At 38.2% G+C, this 18,075-nt stretch overlaps 1 protein-coding gene across 18 annotated transcripts in view; it reads left to right on the top strand.

Moving 5' to 3' along the window:
• CACNA1D (calcium voltage-gated channel subunit alpha1 D) overlaps positions 1-18,075 on the top strand; it is a 207,148-nt gene that overhangs the window by 115,745 nt on the left and 73,328 nt on the right. For 12 of the 18 annotated variants that reach the window (XM_038149600.1, XM_038149609.1, XM_038149605.1 and 9 more), the window contains exons 8-9: positions 3,066-3,169; positions 12,935-13,104. In XM_038149600.1, the coding sequence (XP_038005528.1) occupies positions 3,066-3,169; positions 12,935-13,104 (274 nt within the window). Of the gene's footprint in view, positions 1-2,480; positions 2,585-3,065; positions 3,170-12,934; positions 13,105-15,495; positions 15,574-18,075 lie in introns of all 18 variants that reach the window. The other 6 variants (XM_038149611.1, XM_038149615.1, XM_038149614.1 and 3 more) reach the window with 2 other exon arrangements.

Raw genomic sequence — 18,075 nt, 5'->3', positions numbered from 1 at the left:
AAATGTTCTCTTTATGAGCAAAAGCAGAGCATGGAGTTGTGTTGCAGTGACTGCCAGAGCTCTGCTTTTAGAGCTCTGCTCAAAGTAAAATTGCAAATATTAATCTCTTATGTTTTTCAAAATAATACATAGCAGAAAAATGCTGGCACCAATACCAAATGAATTTATGCCTGCACTCTGAACTTTGGTGACTTGGAAACAACTGTCTGCTACTTGTATAGTTGTTAGATGTAAAATCCATTCAGATGTATTTGAAATTTAATTCAAATGTTTGCTCTGATCAGTTATTGCTAGAAAAACACTTGACCTGTATGACATGAGTCAGGTCTATGAAGCAAACTAATTTCTAATGTAATAAAAAATTATGAGTATAATTTTAAAAAACATTGAGTAAATAATACTCTTAAAACCTAAGGCCAGATGCCTGTGCTTGAAAGAAGATGCAAAGGGCAGCATCCACTGGAATGAGAAATTCAGTCTGGGCAACGGGATGTTCTACTCATTAACTTTGGGGCTTCATTGCTGAAACTTCTCAAATGCAGGGGACTCACTTTGACAGAATGGGTGTGGGGGATAAAACCCAAAACTTCACAGGCACTGTCCTTAACAGAAGCCCCTGCCATGCCAAGGGTTGCTGAAAGCTTTGCCCAGGAGAGTAGGTAGGTGTAATGGCAGCATTGTCAAAGACTTTCCCATATGCAGAATATTGCAGAGCTGAACGGTGACAGCTTGGGACTTCTTGAAGGTAATGAAGCCAATCTTGCTGAATGGCTATAACTCTTGTTTATTTTACCTCCTCAAAAATACAGTTTTATTGGAAGAGGAGAAAAAATCCAAATCAAATATGTGTTTTCAATTTTCTTTCTTTTTTTTTATAGCAAGTGTAACTGTAAGTTACTTTTCAGTACCTCACTTCAATTCAAAAATCATTTTAAAAGAGGATACATAGACTCTTTTAAAAGGTGCATGAAGAAGCAGTCTAAACTCAGGTAGTTTGGTTGCTTAGGAGGTTTGTTTACTTCAGCAAGTACAAACTGGTGCTATCACAGATCACCATGGAAGAGAAGTGCCTTTGGGCCTTAACCTGCAAAGACTTAAAGCTTCTGTCTAACCATCCATAGGGCACCCTTGCAGAAACTGAGATTATGATGCTTAATTAAAAGACAGGGCAAAAAATAAAAGAAGTAATATTGGAAAATGTTTGTTCCCATGTTTAGTAGGTTTATTCCAAGAGACATGTTAAGGAGAGCTGTCAAACTTGACTGTCAATAGGGCTCAAAGCCTAATCACGAATTTCAGATAAAACAATACAATGGCATTCACAGAAGAGAAAACAGATTTGCAATTAGATTGTTCTACACTGCCTCACATAATTTTGTTTGCTGAATTTTCATGAATAGAAAACATCTTAAGAAGAATCCAAGGCAAAAGCCAGAATAATTCCTCTTCAAGAAGAGCTACTTCCAAGAAGCTTCACGTCCAAATTATTTTCGTGACTTATTGAAATGTCTTTTTGCACCTGAATGCTACACACAAAACCATTTCCTTGTTTTAAAATCTCCTTTTTTCTGAATAGGCCTTTTTAGATCTTAATGGGTATATTTCACAATTCCATCCTTTGATAGGTATGATGAGCTGGCTAAGAATAGCAAGTGGAAGAAATCTTTCTAGAAAACCTTGTGTGAATCTATAGGGAGTGTATTGGAAGCACAGTGGCTTCAACCTTACTTTAGAAAGAATATCCTCAACAACTTTTAAAATTTCATTCAACCTTGATCTGGATATAACTCAAGTTCAGAAGTTTTCCTGGAATGTTTCCATGTTTCCATTGTGTTTCTAAAATTTGTTTTCAAATTTTCATTTTCCTAAAATTGTGTTCATGCTTTTTACACAGATTCATTCTCATTTATTTCTTTTTGAATTGATTTAAGATGTATGACTGCATTTGCCTGCTTTATTTCAGGAAAAACTGTGGGAATTCTGTGTTATACAAAGTGACACTGCTTGTACGGTTGAGATACACATTGTTCTTATTTTCTCAAGTAATCATTCATGTAGATTGGATATACATGAACTAAAAATCCTAATATTTCAATATACTTTGTGGTCATTGTCTTAATTGGAGATCTGAAATTTAGTTCATATTCTCAGTGTTACTATTATTCTCTCTGTTATTATTAATAGCCCTTATTCCATAATATTCCTGCAGGGTAAAAGATTAGAATTGTTGCAGTGCTCCATTTATGTTTGATAATATTTCTGATCCAAATGCTAGGTTCACTCAGAATTTTGTTTTTGGGTTTGTGTTGGAGATGCAAAGTGAATGTGACCAGTGCCTTCTTGCTCTCATTGTTGTTCTTTGATTTCTGAAGGAATGCATAGCATGATATCTAATCTGAATGATCGAATTCTCCTTTCTCTGACTCTTCATTGCTGTTAATATAGTGATCTACTCTATAAGATCATCTTATTTCTTGCAGATGAATGATGCAATGGGATTTGAATTGCCATGGGTGTATTTTGTCAGTCTCGTCATCTTTGGGTCATTTTTCGTACTAAATCTTGTTCTTGGTGTATTGAGCGGGTAAGCATACGCCTTTTTCATCATGAGGGCAGAGTCCTGAATTCAGTTGCCATGAACACACAGGTTATCTCATACAGGTGAGAAACTTCAGTAGGGATGGCATCTTTTAATAAACCTCTAATGCTTCCTCCTCGTATTACAGCACAAAAAGTTTTCTTGTAGCTCTCCTATAAATAACATTCAAACACCAAAATTGGAGTTCACACATACCAGTACATATTCCTCATGTCCTCGTGGCACAGTTATGAAAAAAACTAAAAATTCCCATGCACTCATTCGGATGTTATTTCAATTAATCCTCTAAAGCCTCACATCTACAACATAATTTGGGTAAGTAAATTTAAGCCATTTTTCATTCACTTTTTAAAGATTTGGATAGGCCATAAATTTTGCGTTGAACCTACGTGATCTGGCAGCTGCACAAAGGACTCTGCTGTTTAATGAATGACTGAATCATAACTTATTTCCTTGCGTTTTACAGGTAAATGATGCAATAGGATGTGAGTGGCCATGGATCTATTTTGTTAGTCTTATCATCCTTGGCTCATTTTTCGTACTTAACCTGGTTCTTGGTGTACTTAGTGGGTAAGCAGTTGAGTTAACATTGTGTATGCTACTGCTACTTGTAAGATGGCCTCTGCATTGACTCCAGCTTCTCAGCAATGGCTTTTTGCATGCACTTGAGATTCTTATGTCATCCTACCAGTGTTTGCTCTTTGGACTGAACTGTGTGATTCGAGTGCCTGTATCTGTCTTGACATCACGTTCACCATGCTTGCCAAAAGTATTCATTCAATGAGGCACTAATCTCCTTATTCTATAATATTCCTGCAGAGAAAAAGATTTTGTGGGCAGAGATGGGTGGTGCACCAGTACAAATATCCTCCCCTGCTGTTATAGACAAATGTCTTTTTCTGAAAGACCAACTTCTGCTTTTCTTCAAATAGTCATAGTGCATTTGGAGTGCTACTTATGTTTAACAGTTGCATATTTCGCTCAAAATATTGCAAAATGTTTTTAATAAGTGCTTCAAGACCTGTCTTACAGAGTGTGGTTGCACTACCCTGACAGTGTTCAGTGGTTCCTGGGTTGTAGAGCTGTGAACTGCTGAGACAACCGGCACCAGGGGCTGGTAATTTTATCAATGACAATGTATCAAGTTAATATAGATGTCAGTGGGAGATTGTCACAGCTTTTTGTTGGTTTGTTCACTCCAGGCTCCAGCCAAGAACTAAAGCCACATCAGTTCTAGCTGTATAATGTGCTTTAAAACTGTAGTTTATGGCAAGAGTTTGCCAGATTTTTCTATTTACAAAGTCCTCTTACAGGAAGTTACAGCCCTATTTCCTTTGCCGTTTCCTGATTTCTGACACACTTGAGCTTGGGGAACTCCAGTCTATGGTAAAGATATTTCTTGATAAATATATGAAAGATCCAGCTATCATTCATGTGCTGAAAAGAAAATTAATATGGTTGTATGCATTAGATTTTAGCTATACAGCAAACAGTATTGTTCTGGCAATCTCAGACCAGTTGTGCCACCTTTATCAGCCAACAGAAACCTTTCCCTTGCGTGGAAAGCAGCCTGACAGTGCAGGTGATGGTGTCATCAGGATGCTGATTGTGTCTGCAGCCCTGTTCATGGTTTTGCCACATTATATCTGAAAGAAATGATAAAATGATGATTATATTCCTGGAAAGCAGATAAGCAAACAAGATTTCCAGGTCTTGATATAACTTTGTTACAAGAGCACTTTGATTTGATGAGTGGTTTTACAATGTGCTTTTTAAAATATTTAGCTATTTATCTATGATAGATTACTGTTGCATACAGGAAACCAGGGAAAGCATAGTTTTACCTGCTTTAAAAAGCAGATGTTTAGAAGAAAAATGGTAGTGCTAAAACAACACTGCTGGTTTTTGGATTTAATCTTGTTCTTCCAAGGACAAATGTGTAAATGTGTAAATTATTGCAAAACTAAGGGCCCGGCTTTCAGCCACACTGGAAAATGAAATAAGAAGGAGAAGAACAGATAAATGATGGTAGTTACAGTGTAATTTATTTCTTCTTTTGATGCTGTTACCTAACCTTGCTGTGTGACTGGCCTTTCCACTGAAGTCATTACAGGATTAGGCTCTCACAGTTCCTTCTCTGGCCCTTAAGAACATCACAAGCACCAATTAATTTTCTTCCTGTCCTGGGAAGATGTCTGGTAACAGATAATGAATATTCCTGTTTTCCCTTCCATGACTTGAATTGTTACTGGTTTCAGATTTTTCTATTAAAAAAAATTACAGGGAAAGTGACACCAAATTTGGTGTTTTGTTGCACATATTAATTTCTTTTCCTGGAGTCATGGAAATTTAGAGATACTCTCATGAATCAGCTTAACATTTGATTTAATGAGCTTAAAATACTGTGTGAAGTTTTCAACATTATGATACATATATTTTTTGGAATATGGTGTAGTTTTTTAGCTGCCATTCCAATACAGGGAAGAGGTGCCCCCTTGTTCTTGGGTTCCTTCCTGCAGACAAGACATCACCACTGATTTCTAGGTTTTGTGTGATCCATAGAGCTCTAATGCTCCTCACAACCCTTGCTGGCTTCCCTTGGATTTTCAGTGCACAGAAATGGCAGTGAAAAGTGGGATGTGAAATCTCCTTATATTCATCAAGCCATTAATTGCTAAGTTAATTTTTCTCCCATAGTGTCAGCCAGGGTCAATTGAGTGCTCAGGGTGCTTAATGAATTGTCTGAATCCATGTTTGCCCTAAATACATGAAAGAGCCTTCCTAAAACTCCCATTTTTTGTTTTCTTTCTGAAGACAATGACACTGGAGGGCTGAGACATGTGGTGTATAAATATCACCAAGGACTGACATTGATAGTGCAAGGAGAAAGTCAAAGGAGATGCTCCTAAAAGATCCCAATCATAGCAAACTGGTGTTTGGTAGAGAAGTGAAGAGAAAGTCCTGGCATACTTGTTTGAAACTCTGACAAACAAGGGCCAGTGTGGAATACTGTTACTCTGATTTATTTTAAGCAGTATATGACAGTTGTATATAAATAATTTCTCCCATACTTTCTGTTGAGAGCTACGAGTCTTGTCTAAATTTTATGGATAAATTTGATGTATTGGTAAGATCCAGTGGATGTTTTTATGTTTCTTAGTAGAAAGATATTTTTCATTCTGAGCCAAGCACTGAATATGTAATGCATAATTTTTTTGGTTTTATTTAAAAGTTATTAGCTTTTATGTTTTATACTCTTCAAACCATAACACGAAAACTTGGTTTATGATAAATCCATAGATAAAATTAAATTGTACTAAACCAATTAAATATCAAGAATGCAACTATTATGCCAACTTACTTGAAAAGCATGGCTCTGCATACAGATTTTGAAATTGGAATCTGAATGCTTAATACCTTTTCTATATGGAAGTGTTACTTCCTTTATATCAGGTTATGCCGTGTACATTTTCATCTGTTTGCTGTTTTTGATCTGTTTGTTGTTGTAAAATATTCAGTTATTCTCTTTGCACTCCTTTGTTATTCCTTGACCATCTGCCCCTTTGTAGTCCTGTAATGCCTCTTGTGCACTGCATGTTTGATGTATTTAGATACTGTAAAATGGATGAGAATGATAATTTGGCAGATCTTTTGTTTTACATCTAGCTTTTTCTGAAGGTGAGTATTTCCTAGTGATCCTTGTCAGTCTTGCCTGCAGAAGGTGACAGTCTTAAAAATACAGTTAATATTTTTAATAGCAGTACTGTAAATGAGCAGAAACAATGTGTGTATGGAATCTGCATGTGGTAAATATTGTGATTTCTGCATGGAAGCTGACTGTGGAGATTTTTTTCCTAAGTAATTCCCTTGAATAACAAGGATGGAGAGAATTCATAGGCTTGAGTTAATTCACCTTTTTCAAAAAACTCTAAAAAACCTCTAAAAAACTCTTTTTAGTCTTATTCTTTTTACTCTAGAAGTATTTGTATTACTCTAAAATTGAATTCTCTGAAGACATGAAATACTAGGCACAGAAGCTGGGAGCTCAGGACAGGCCTCCTCCAGATATTCCAGTGTAAAAGACCAGAGCATATAATGGCTATAGGTGCAAAAGAGTGAGCTGAAATTAAAAATTACCAATTATAAGGTTAAGGTTACAGAAAGTTAACAAAAAAGATCAGGATGCAGATACTCATCCATCCTGAAAGTGTAAAAAGTTAAAATAAAAAAAAAGAAGTTAAAATAGGCATGTCAGTAATTCAGCATGTATTAAACTGGTTTGCCATGAACAGAGGAAATAAATTATTTACCAAGAGGCATGGCTTTTAATGACGCATGATAATCTATTCTTGAAGATAGTCCTTATCATTAGGAGATGAGTTCTGCTGATGGCATTTTCTGCTCAAGGCATTAGTATTTCTTTGGGTAGCCACAGGAACAAATAAAACCTTTCAAACACACTTTATTAAATCTATAAGTTGACTTTATTGCCTTGCAGAAGGACACAAAAACATAAGCTTTGACATGTCCTTACATCCTCCTGCATGTGATCTTGCAGGTTACTAAGTGGATGTTAATTTTTTCAATTTTTTTTCCCCAGCAATGTATGTACGTAGTGATTCTAAAAGCTAAGGGTGTGTGCTCATCCACCCCAATCTCCCAGCAGTATCTGTCAATTAATGTCATATAAAATATGTTGGTGCAGATAAGCTTATACACCTAAGAACTGCTGTCTACAGTATATATGGAAAAAATCATAGAAAAAGACATTTGAATAATGATTCACCAAATAGAAAATGGCAGTGAACTGTCATCCATAGCCTTTCAGCAAAAGGAAAATGAACTGGTTTTGGCAGGGCTCCTTTTCACAGCAGCAGGAAGGTCTAGTGAAAAAAATAAAAGAAAAATTATTGCTAAATTTTAAAATTTATTAAAAATTTAACTCCTTCCTATAGATAATTTGAATATACATTGAAAACAAGGGGAGGGCTTCAGCTGTAGATCTCAAGAAGTTATAAGATGAAGCGGGCTAGCTTAATTTCTGTGACCTGATTAAAATAAAACTTTCCTTTTGAAAGCAAATGTTATATTTGATCAATCAGTTGAATATACTAACAATAATCAGCAAATACTTTCAGCTGTATAGAGCAGAAAGTAACTGATTGCTTTAGGCAGAAACCACTAAAGTCAGGTCAGGTCTGTAGTCTTGAATAAGAGCTTGGAGGGAACTGATTTTATTTCAGTCCTGTCTGAACTCACCACACCAAGGTTTTTTAGGGATTAGTCCTGTGAAATGCTTGCTGGGAGCCCCTGGCAGGGAAGAACCCAGGGCAGTTTCAGAAACCCCATGGAGAGGGCACGAACCGATGTCGGGGGGTGGCAGCATTTGGTCCTGTGCTCACACCTGCCCCTTCTTCTGCCAAGAAATCCGGAGTGCTTGACCCAGGAGAGAAAGGGCACGTCTTAATATGCAGATCTAATTAACAATGGTCTGAAACACCAGATCTCAGTTTTGGTCCTCCATCAAATGGTTCCCTGTCTGTCTGTTCCTACCGATGATCCCACAGCACTCCTGGGCATCCTGGCACAGTAAGGCTGGACAGGCCTTGCTCCGCAGAGCTGCTGCTGGAGCTGTTGAACGCACATTTTGGTAATTGCTAACCCACTGCATGGAGATAGCCATGGGTAGGTAATGCCAGTCTGCATTTCCCCATCAAGGGCCCAATGCTCCTTGCTCGAGAAAAATTCCTGCTAGGACTTCTTGGTTTTGCCCTACAGTAATAAGGCTAGTGTTCAGCCTGTGAGGTTTTTTTCCCTCTAAAAGAAGGGGTGACAATGAGGTATACAAATCTCCTTTAATTAAAGATGTGATGTTACTTAACCTTTTTATGTCTCTTCACATCTGTTACACTTTACACCCAGTTGTGAGCTGCTGTCCATGCTTAGCTGTACACTTGAAGTAGTTTTAGTTCTCTGACTTGATTCTGCTGATTTGTTGGTTGGTATGGTTACCACTGTGTGAAACCTCTCCTGCAAGTCTGGTGGCCAACACGGTACTCGTGTGAGTACATTTTTGTTATTATGTGACTGTTCTCTGTGAATAAATGAGTCTGGGATGTCTGGGTGGCAGTTCTACATATAGAATCAGCTTAACACTTTCCACATACCAGACCCTGTGTGCAGTGAGCTCTGTATGCAGGAGATTCACTCTCCCTCCCACTGCATTTGCAGTGACACAAAAGGGCAGGAACATGGCTAGCAAAGGATTTGTGTCCTGCTTTATGCTCTGATATCAACAGCACCCATTTCTTCCCATCATCAATGCCTAGACACACACAGGAGTCTCAGCAGCATTCATGGTGCTGTGCAGGCCCCCTGATGAAATATCCCTGGCCTTTAGCATGGGAAAGCTGTCAGCTGGTAGGAGGCTGGTAGAGGTGTCTCTAGTTATTATATCTGTGAGTACACAGAGAGAAGGGAGAGTGTACCAAAAGCATTTCAACAAATTGCCTTAGGATTTTTGGTTAATATGACCCTGCCTGCAATTGAAGGTGTCAGAACCAGGGAGATGTAATTGAGTCCCAGCAGGCACTCCCTGCTGCCACTTCCACCTTGTTGCATCGAGCCATTCCCAACTGATTCATACCAGCAGGGGTTATTTCACTCTGCTGAAGAAAGAAAAATCTGGCATGATTACCCCAGACTATTGAAGCATGAATTCAAGCCCTGCATTTTATATGCTTCTGCCTCAACAACCATTGATGATGGTGTTGTGCCTGAACAGAGAAATGAGATCATCTTTCTGCTAGGAGACAAGGAATTTTTGGGCAACAGAAATAAACCCTGAATTTTATATAGCAGGTTAGTTATCACTAAAAGTAAATGAGATTATGTAAATTAGTCTCCATAAAATGCTTCATTTTGCAAGTGATGTCTCCATTGTGCTGCAGATGCAGTACCCCCTGCCCAGAATACTTTCAAATATCAGATCCAGGTCACTTTATCAAACCAGAATGAAATACGTGTTTCAAAGTTAGCTCCTAGCACAGGCATTTGTGAAACCAAATATTTACAGAGCTTAAGTCCACTTACTGCAATTAATGTGCAGTTTCTTGAGCCTGTCAGCTTCAGAGGCTGCTGGCCTGAGTGCTGGGTTGATGACAGGGAGGCCAGTTCAGGCCACCAGTCTGACCACGTCAGTCCCTATGCTGCCTACAGAGTTAAAAGCTTTTCTTTTCTGCCCTGGACCCTTCCCACTCCACAGCCATGGAATGCTGCACAAGCAGCTGTCTTAGTCCTCCTTCCAGCAGATCAGCCAAAGTCTATGTATCTTTACCTAAATATTCAAGTATCTTTTTGTCCAGAAATCTTTGTCAGAAGCTTTAAAGAGCCAACATCTCCCTCTTCTCACCCTCATCATCTTTTTCAAATTACTTATTTCTTGGCCAAAAAAAAAGAGATGCTTTTGTTTTGCCAACAGGAAATTAATTACTTTCTAATTCTATTAAATTCTCCTTTCTTATTCATGGCATTCCCCTAAAAGGAGTATGTACATATGTGTCTGAGGGATGCCCCTTCATTGTGGATGTGATAGAAAAAATACCATAGAGCTAGATTCTTCCCTCCCCCGAAGAAAATTGCCTTCTTATGTTTTATAGTTTCTTCTAGGCAGTTAGGTTTTAAAAATAAAATCGAAATTTTTAAATATTGTGGAAATAAGCACCCTTGCATCTCCCCCTACTGATAAATGGCAGCAGCCTGTAGCAAGGCAGCATCTGACTTCTGTGCAGTACTAAAGGGAAAGGTCAGAGTCAGCTGTGTATATAAAAATGAGGTTTAATTCTCTGCATGCAGCTGTTTTAATTTGAAGTCAAAGAGCAGTTCAGCCATGGATGAAGTTCTGTTCAAAATATCAGCCTTGCCAGCTGATTAATTAAAAAATTATTTCGTTCACTTCACTCTATATAATAACAACAACTTTTGCTTTACTTCACCCTCACACATCACATCTCCTTTGAATTAATGGGAAATACCTGAAGGACTTGAAATGAAAAACACATGAATGCTTAGTAAAAGCCAGCAAGGCTTGTTACTTCTCATTTCCTACTCTGCCATGATAGCTTTCTCCAGAGATCCTGCCTGTGGGAAGTGAGTCATGAGTTGCCTCAATCAGGTGTAAAGGACAGTCTGTAATCCTCTCTCTGAGAGAAGCTTAAAGCTGGCATTCCTTAACCCAAACAGTTTCTTATTGACTTGTGAAATTATTCTGGTTATTTTTTAGAGTGATCACCTTTCAGAGAGATCTTTAGAGCTCTCTCTTTCACTGGCATTTTTGTGAGGAGATGGCTTCTTGCAGGATCTCGTCCTGGATGGGAGGTGAAGGGTAGCAAATGCAAAGCAAGCACTGGCAATCTTCAGCTTCATTACAGTGCCATCAGATGGAACAGGATGATCCCCATGTGCCAAGCTGAAATGCTGTTGAATTAAGATCTCAACTGTAAAAGATGAAGTGCCTGCCTCTTAGCATTTGCAGCAGAAAGCTGTGTAACTTCTGCAACATAACATTAAGAAAACCTCCAGCTTCTCTATAGTTGAATGTAAACAGCTTAACACTTAAATTTACTGATGCCATCTAAATACTAAATTTTTCTTCTGGCATGTTTGAAGATTTAAAAAGCTAGTAAAATAAATAAGAAGCCCCCTGGAGAGATTATATCTTTGTAATTCTAAACAAACAGCGTATGTCACTAAATTGTAATATTATTTTGAAAAATGGAAACTTTCTGTTATTCTGTTCTGCTTTCTTAGAGCAATATTTTTATTGCTAATTGTTTCACCTTCTTAAAATATTTTTGTCTTATGCTAATTTTATAATATTTTCCACTTGAGAAAGGGTATTATTGAGTGGTTCAATAAATTTTCCCTTAAGAGCATATCAACTAGGGAATATCTTCAAGTGAAACTTTCCAATAAATAAAGGAGTTGCAAATTCATGGTAAATGAAATTGCTCTAGCCTTTTCTTAAAATTTAACTTAAGCCCTATTGTAAGATTAATGTGAGTAGCAACAGGACAAGGGGAAAACTGTTTAAAACTGAATGAAGAGAGTTTATACCAATATTAGGAAGAAATTCTTGCCTTTGAGAGTGGTGAGGCCCTGGTACACATTGCCCAGAGAAGCTGTGACTGCCACATCCCTGGAGGTGTCCAAGGCCAGGTTGAACAGGGTTTGGAGCAACCTGGGGTAGTGGAAGGTGTCCTTGCCCACTGCAGGAACATGGAATGGGATGAACTTTGAGGTCCCCCCCAGCGCAAACCCTTCAATGATTAACATGTTAGTCAGAACAAGCTTAACGTTAAATACTGAATTGTATGTACTTAGAATACAGTCCAAAAGATCCTTGCCGGCCCCTAACACTAAATATTGATACTCAGATAAACTGGAATGTGTTGGTCCTTGTAGGAAAGGAGGTTTCTCATTTGGAGCTGGGGAATCACACCAGAAGTTGTAATAATATTGGCATCTGAGATGTTGTAGGGGGAGACTAGACTTCTTAGTTGTCTCGATCATATATATTCAGGGAATCTTAGATTTATGGGATAGTTCAGGTTGAAAAAGACCTTAGGAGGCCGTTTTATCCAATCTCCTCATCAAAGAGCATGATTTCATTATTTTTATTATCGTTCCATGATAATTCAGGGATCGATCCCAGTCATGAACTAAACTGGATAGACAGTCCAACACATTGTATTGAGATTGAGGCAGTGAGATAGAAGATTAAGTTTTTATTTCTGATCTGTGAGGACTTCTAGGTTTTGTTTCAGGGAACAAATTTCCAGCAGCACAGGAGTCTGTGTGTGATATTGTTAAGGGAGACCCCAGTAGTGGGGTTCTGTATGTTTGGACATGGCCGATGAACTGTGACTGGGAGAGAAAGGACTTTAGAACAGAGGAAGGATTCTTTTCACTGAAACTAAATACTTAAATGTGAAATTGCTTTCTTATTGCAAGCTAGTTTCTATTTGTAGATAAAAGAAATTTTGAGATCTGTCGAAGAGCAATAATTAAATAAGAAGAATAGACTCTTCCCTTATGGGAAGTGTCAAAAATATTGCCTAATTTTTGATTAAATCATAAAAGCTCTGAAAGTTGAGATGTAAAGTGGTAGGGATTTGCCATGACTTCTTTGCACCTCTACCTTGTTTTCAAAGTAGCACTCCAATCTTCGGTGTATTTTCTGTGTCACTGTGCTAATCTGCAGTGTCACGACTTTGATCAAAATGCCTGAGAATTTGCCAATCAGTGTTTTCTTTCTGCTTTATCTGCATTTGATAGAGAATTTTCCAAAGAAAGGGAAAAAGCCAAGGCCCGAGGGGACTTTCAGAAGCTACGTGAAAAACAACAGCTTGAAGAAGACCTGAAGGGATATTTAGACTGGATTACCCAGGCAGAAGACATTGACCCCGAGAATGATGAAGAGGCTGATGAAGAAGGCAAGAGGAACAGTACGTATTCCTTCCTCTGTACTTCTTTGGGGACAGTTTGACTCCTCCTGGGGGTGTTACACTGCAGGGAAGGCAGCCTGGCCTGTGCTTTCCCTTTCCCAGTTTGCAGAAGTGTTGGTTAGCAGAGCAATTGTCTCTTAGTTTGGAGATGCTGAGTCATGGAAGGTAATTTGGAATCTTAAAACAAAATTCTGCTTGGGGTGTCCATGTATGAATCACTGTCTGCATTCAGTCACTACCGAGACTTATAAACTTTGCTTTCTTTGTGTTCTGGAAAGAGTTAGTGCAGAGAAGCCATGTGCCATTAAGTCTCATTGTAAATCCTTAGAATGTGTTGTCTTGTGAGTGCATGCAAGAGAAACAATAATGTTATAAAGAGCTTAAAAATCTGGCCAAAGTTACAGTCAAGAAATAACCTTGTGCTAGCACTGAGGAGTTTTTGTTGTTGAAGTAGGAAAACCACATTCTCTGTCTTTCTTTTTGATATTCAGAATACAACAGAGAACATTTTTTACTACTTGTCTTAACTGGGTGTGCAATAAATTAAATCTTGTGGGATTTTTACTTGACACTAAGAAATATAATTTATGATGTATTTATTTAACAGTAGGCTGTTAAAACCAGGTGATTTATCTGGTAGTTTGATATTGAAGTATCTGTTTTTAAACCTATCTCTGTATTGCAGAGATAGTAGTAGTTTTTCAGAATCTTTGAGTTTCAGAATTTTATTAGTCCTTTAGTTCACAGTAAAAGCAAAGTATGGGAGTATGGGACTGTGTTACTGACTGGAAGGACACTGCTTTTATGAGAGGCTGCAAGAGAAACTCTGGGTTGCTGTTCATTCCAGCACCACTGAAAAGGAATAATTTATGTCTATTGGAAAATGTGTTGCACAAATACAATTTTTATCTAGAACAGAGCAAAAAAAGCCAGAATTCACTATACTTAGTTATTGCTAGTAATGTGTGGAAGGAGTACATAAACTCTGGGTTTGAGTACTCATATAAAATCCTAACCCTGAGATGTAAAACATGGCACATTTTCTGGAGTAAATACACTTTGTAGAAGGCTGCTGAGCAGAATTGTAGGTGATGCTGAGTTTGCATAGTGTTGGATGACTGCGTTGTCAGCTGTGGTGCCAGTGGACTGGGTTTACGGGTGAAATCCCAGGAACCCTTTTTGTCCTGTTCAAATTGGATGTTTGTTAATAGGCTGCAGAAAAACCCTATTTGCTCTGGCATTCCTTAAACAGCTTTGAGGTCATACAGATAAAAAATATGTTGCATATCTACTGAGTTTGAAAGAACTTTTAAGTCTAAACTGTTAGCTTAGGCATAATTTTAGGCTAAGTTAAAGGTTGTAGAAGACTTGTAGAGTGAAAATAGAAGGAAAGTTATTAAAAGAGCTTTAAGAGAAATGCCAAGAACTTAATTTAAGGCAGACATATATGCTTTTGTGTGGAAATTTCCAGTGAACAGGCAATCTCCTAGCATTCCTGGATTTATGCAAATGTCCTTAAATATGTGGCTTGGTGTGTCAATATTAATATCAATTGCAACAGCCTGTAAAGGAGGAAGGGTTGCAGAGTTGCTCCACCTCCTTGCATTTAAAATATTTTTAGGTAATAAATTTAGTTGAAATATATTGGTGATGTTTTTTCTTGAGCAATCTTGGAAGCATGGAGTTGAGATGGGTCTCAAGATAGAATAATAATTTTCAGGCTTCTAGACAACTGTGCCCCTGTTTTGAATATCTAAACCTCTAGGTGATCCAGATTACTACTGGTTTATGGAGATAGATGATTACCATGGTGCTCCTCAATGATGTAGAAGAGCTCTGGGTTTAGGATACAGAAAATTTCTGTGGCAGGCAAAGGTAGAGATTTCAAAGATGGTTAAGTCAGTGAGGAATATTTTCTCACGTAATTGTTTAAAATTGCAGTTGAGGTTTCTGCAATGCCCCCCCAGCATTTGAAAATTTCTAATCAGAGTAGTCATTAAGGCATTTATTTATAAATCCTATGTATTTGTACATCTCTGTTGCTGATAATGGGCAGGTATTCAATGCTGTTGAATAACAGAATACCTTTTAATTACTAGAAATGTAAACATGCCTTTAGTGAAAGTTGGAAATCTTTGTTATGAACCGATAGCTGTTTATCCTGAAGCCAATGAAAAAACTTCCATTGCCTTCAAAGCACTGCGAATTTAGCTCAAAATGCGAGGAGCCGTGAGAGGTGAGGGGTTTAGCTGTGATCAGTTGTGCTGCCGGTGATGTCAGTCTGTTTTGCCTAACCTTGCCTGTGTTGTGTGTACGGACACGTTTTTGTTTCTTGCGTTGCGACTGCTGCCACCTCCCGCGTCACTGCTGGGATTACATGTGCTTCCCCAGGGCTTACACTGGCTGACTTAATGGAAGACAAGAAGAAAAGCAGACTTAGCTGCTTTGGCCGTTCTTCCAATAAACATGGTAAAACGTGCTCGGATTTGCAGTTGAACTTTTCTTTTGTGCCCATACTGCATTGGATGTGGAGCACAGACTGTTTGCATTTCTATAACCGAGGCGCAGCCCTCTGCAGCATGGAGCCCCTGGTGCATGCAGCCCTTCCTCCTGGTTGAAGTGCATGTTTGAAACAGAACTGCTGCTCTACCTCCCTAAAGCAGAGTGTTTAATTCATTCACATTTCCCCTGAAGTGTCTTTTGTCTGTGACTGTTCTTGAAGAATAGGTTTTCTTTTTCAGAAGTCAGGTAACGCAGGTCAAAAATGTATTTTAAATTTGGGCATGAAGAAAGTAATACAAGTATTTTACAAGTTTTCTAATGAATCATAGTGTAAGCTTAGAACAGCATGATGATAATACTATTTACTTTTGATACTTATGATGTAGAATCTAACAAAACATAACAAGCTTTTACTGTATCACCTTTTGTTATTGATGGTTTTGTTTCTGTATTTGTTTTATTCACTTTTCCCCACCCACACTGGAGATGGACAGGAGGTTTACAGTATGCTAATTGTTTTCAAATCTGATTGTTTTAATACTGGCAAATGTTCTGTTTTGACATGAGCACAGTTGCAGTACTAGATCTAGTTTTACTCCTATCTGCAGCTAAATTATTTGACCAACTGGATTTCTTGCTGTCCTAACAATTCCTATTGTGGCCCAGACTGAGGCTGAAACTCTCATCCAGTTACTTTAGAGAATTCAGAATTCAAAGTCAGAAATTGCTGGGACCTGATAGACTCATTTTATAGAAACACTGAATCTGCTTGAAATTGTTTGTGCAGCTGTTACATATAGATATATACATGTCACTGCCTGATAGCTCACTCAGCTCTGCGTGCTGAAATAGTTTTCCTATAAAAATTGTGAGAAGACACTTGCAATTTTACTTTGAACTATGTATTTCAACACAGCCCTTAAACGAGCAGGTTCAGGTTCTGATGTCTGTCAGGACCAGCCTGGCACCTGCTGTCACCTGCTGGCAGTGGCTGCTGTGCCACAGCTGCTGCCTGACCTTGCAAGTCAAAGGCGTCCCAAACTCCTGGGCACTGACTTGGGTTCCTCTGCCTTGCAGGGCACTTGCATCTTTTGTGAGCAGGGTTTTTCCAAAGTACTAATTAATGGCCTGAGTTTATTTCTTCCTGAGATGATTATGCTGATCTGAGGAGTTGAAGCTTAGACTGTCTCTGGATTAGAAACACCACACTAAATACTTTGCTTTGTATTCCCTCTACCTGTATGTCCATTAAAAGCAACATGTGTGTAGAATATGCAACATTCCCAAGGTTCTCATCCTTCAGGCCACAAGTGGTTTGTTCAGTGATGCTACTACAACAAAACCCAATTTATTTGCTCTCCTTCCACTGCTATGCAGCCAGCCTTATATTGCTTTTCCATGGGCTGCCTATAAAAACAGAGAGCCCATAAGAATGATCTACAACAACATTAAGTCTGCACTATGAAAAAAGTTATCTTGCTGCACTATCATGGAGAACATCTTCTGAGCAGACTCTCCTTAAACTGAATTTACCCCAAGAAGCTTCACAGTCAGAAGAGATAGTGCCACTTCTTTCTGAAGTGTTTTCTGGGCATACAGCAGAAAATTTGAGTTGAATTTGCAATGATAATGTTGCCACTTTGGGGATTTTTTTCCACTCTGTTTTGCTGTTTGACTACCTCAAAGATTTAGTAAAAAAGGATTCAGAAAATTCATGTACTAATTTGAGAAAGAATTAGGAAAATTTTGGAACCAGCAATTCAAGGAATTGGTTGGCTGTTACTAGCAAACAGAACATTAAATTTTTTGTAAGAGTGATCAAAAATTTTGCCAGTTTAATATAATGCCAAGATTCTCTGCAGTAGCCAATACTGATGAGCTGTGCAGATCACTTCCCTTCTGCAGCACTTTTCCTTCAGCACGTGTAACCACAAGGCTGCCCATGCACCAGTGTGAAAATGACATCAGCCTATGCATTGAAAATGCACAGTTGAAGCTAAAACAGGTTAAAATTTTAATCATTTACATTAGAGAGGAAAACATTTCCAAAAACAATACTTGAAACCACAAGTCAGTAATTGAGGTTGTAATTTAGCCTGCTTCTGGATTCTACAGTGACACTGAATTGTTGTGTTTCAGGATTATGGAATTTATTTCTTCTAACTCTACCTGGCAAGGCCCCACCATTGCTGATAGACAGTGGCTTGCTCTTCACTGTGCATTAGTTATGTTACATCCTGGAGTGGAGTTGGAAATCCCTGCTCCAAAGTCTGAAAACTCCATAGAGTACCTTGTGAATACAATGGATTGTTTTTCTCATGTTATATTCTTATCCACAGAAGCAAAATGTAGTAGTTGATGTATTTGACCTGTTTTCTATCCACTCAGGAAAGTATTAAGCTGCATGCTGTATGGGTTGCTTATACCATCTAATGCAAGCATTCTTTTGTTTGAAGCCAGTTAGCTTAA

Source organism: Motacilla alba, chromosome 12 (assembly GCF_015832195.1).
Source record: "Motacilla alba alba isolate MOTALB_02 chromosome 12, Motacilla_alba_V1.0_pri, whole genome shotgun sequence".
NCBI lineage: Eukaryota > Metazoa > Chordata > Aves > Passeriformes > Motacillidae > Motacilla > Motacilla alba.
Note: the sequence above shows the minus strand (reverse complement) of the source record. Positions and strands in the feature narration are given on the sequence as shown.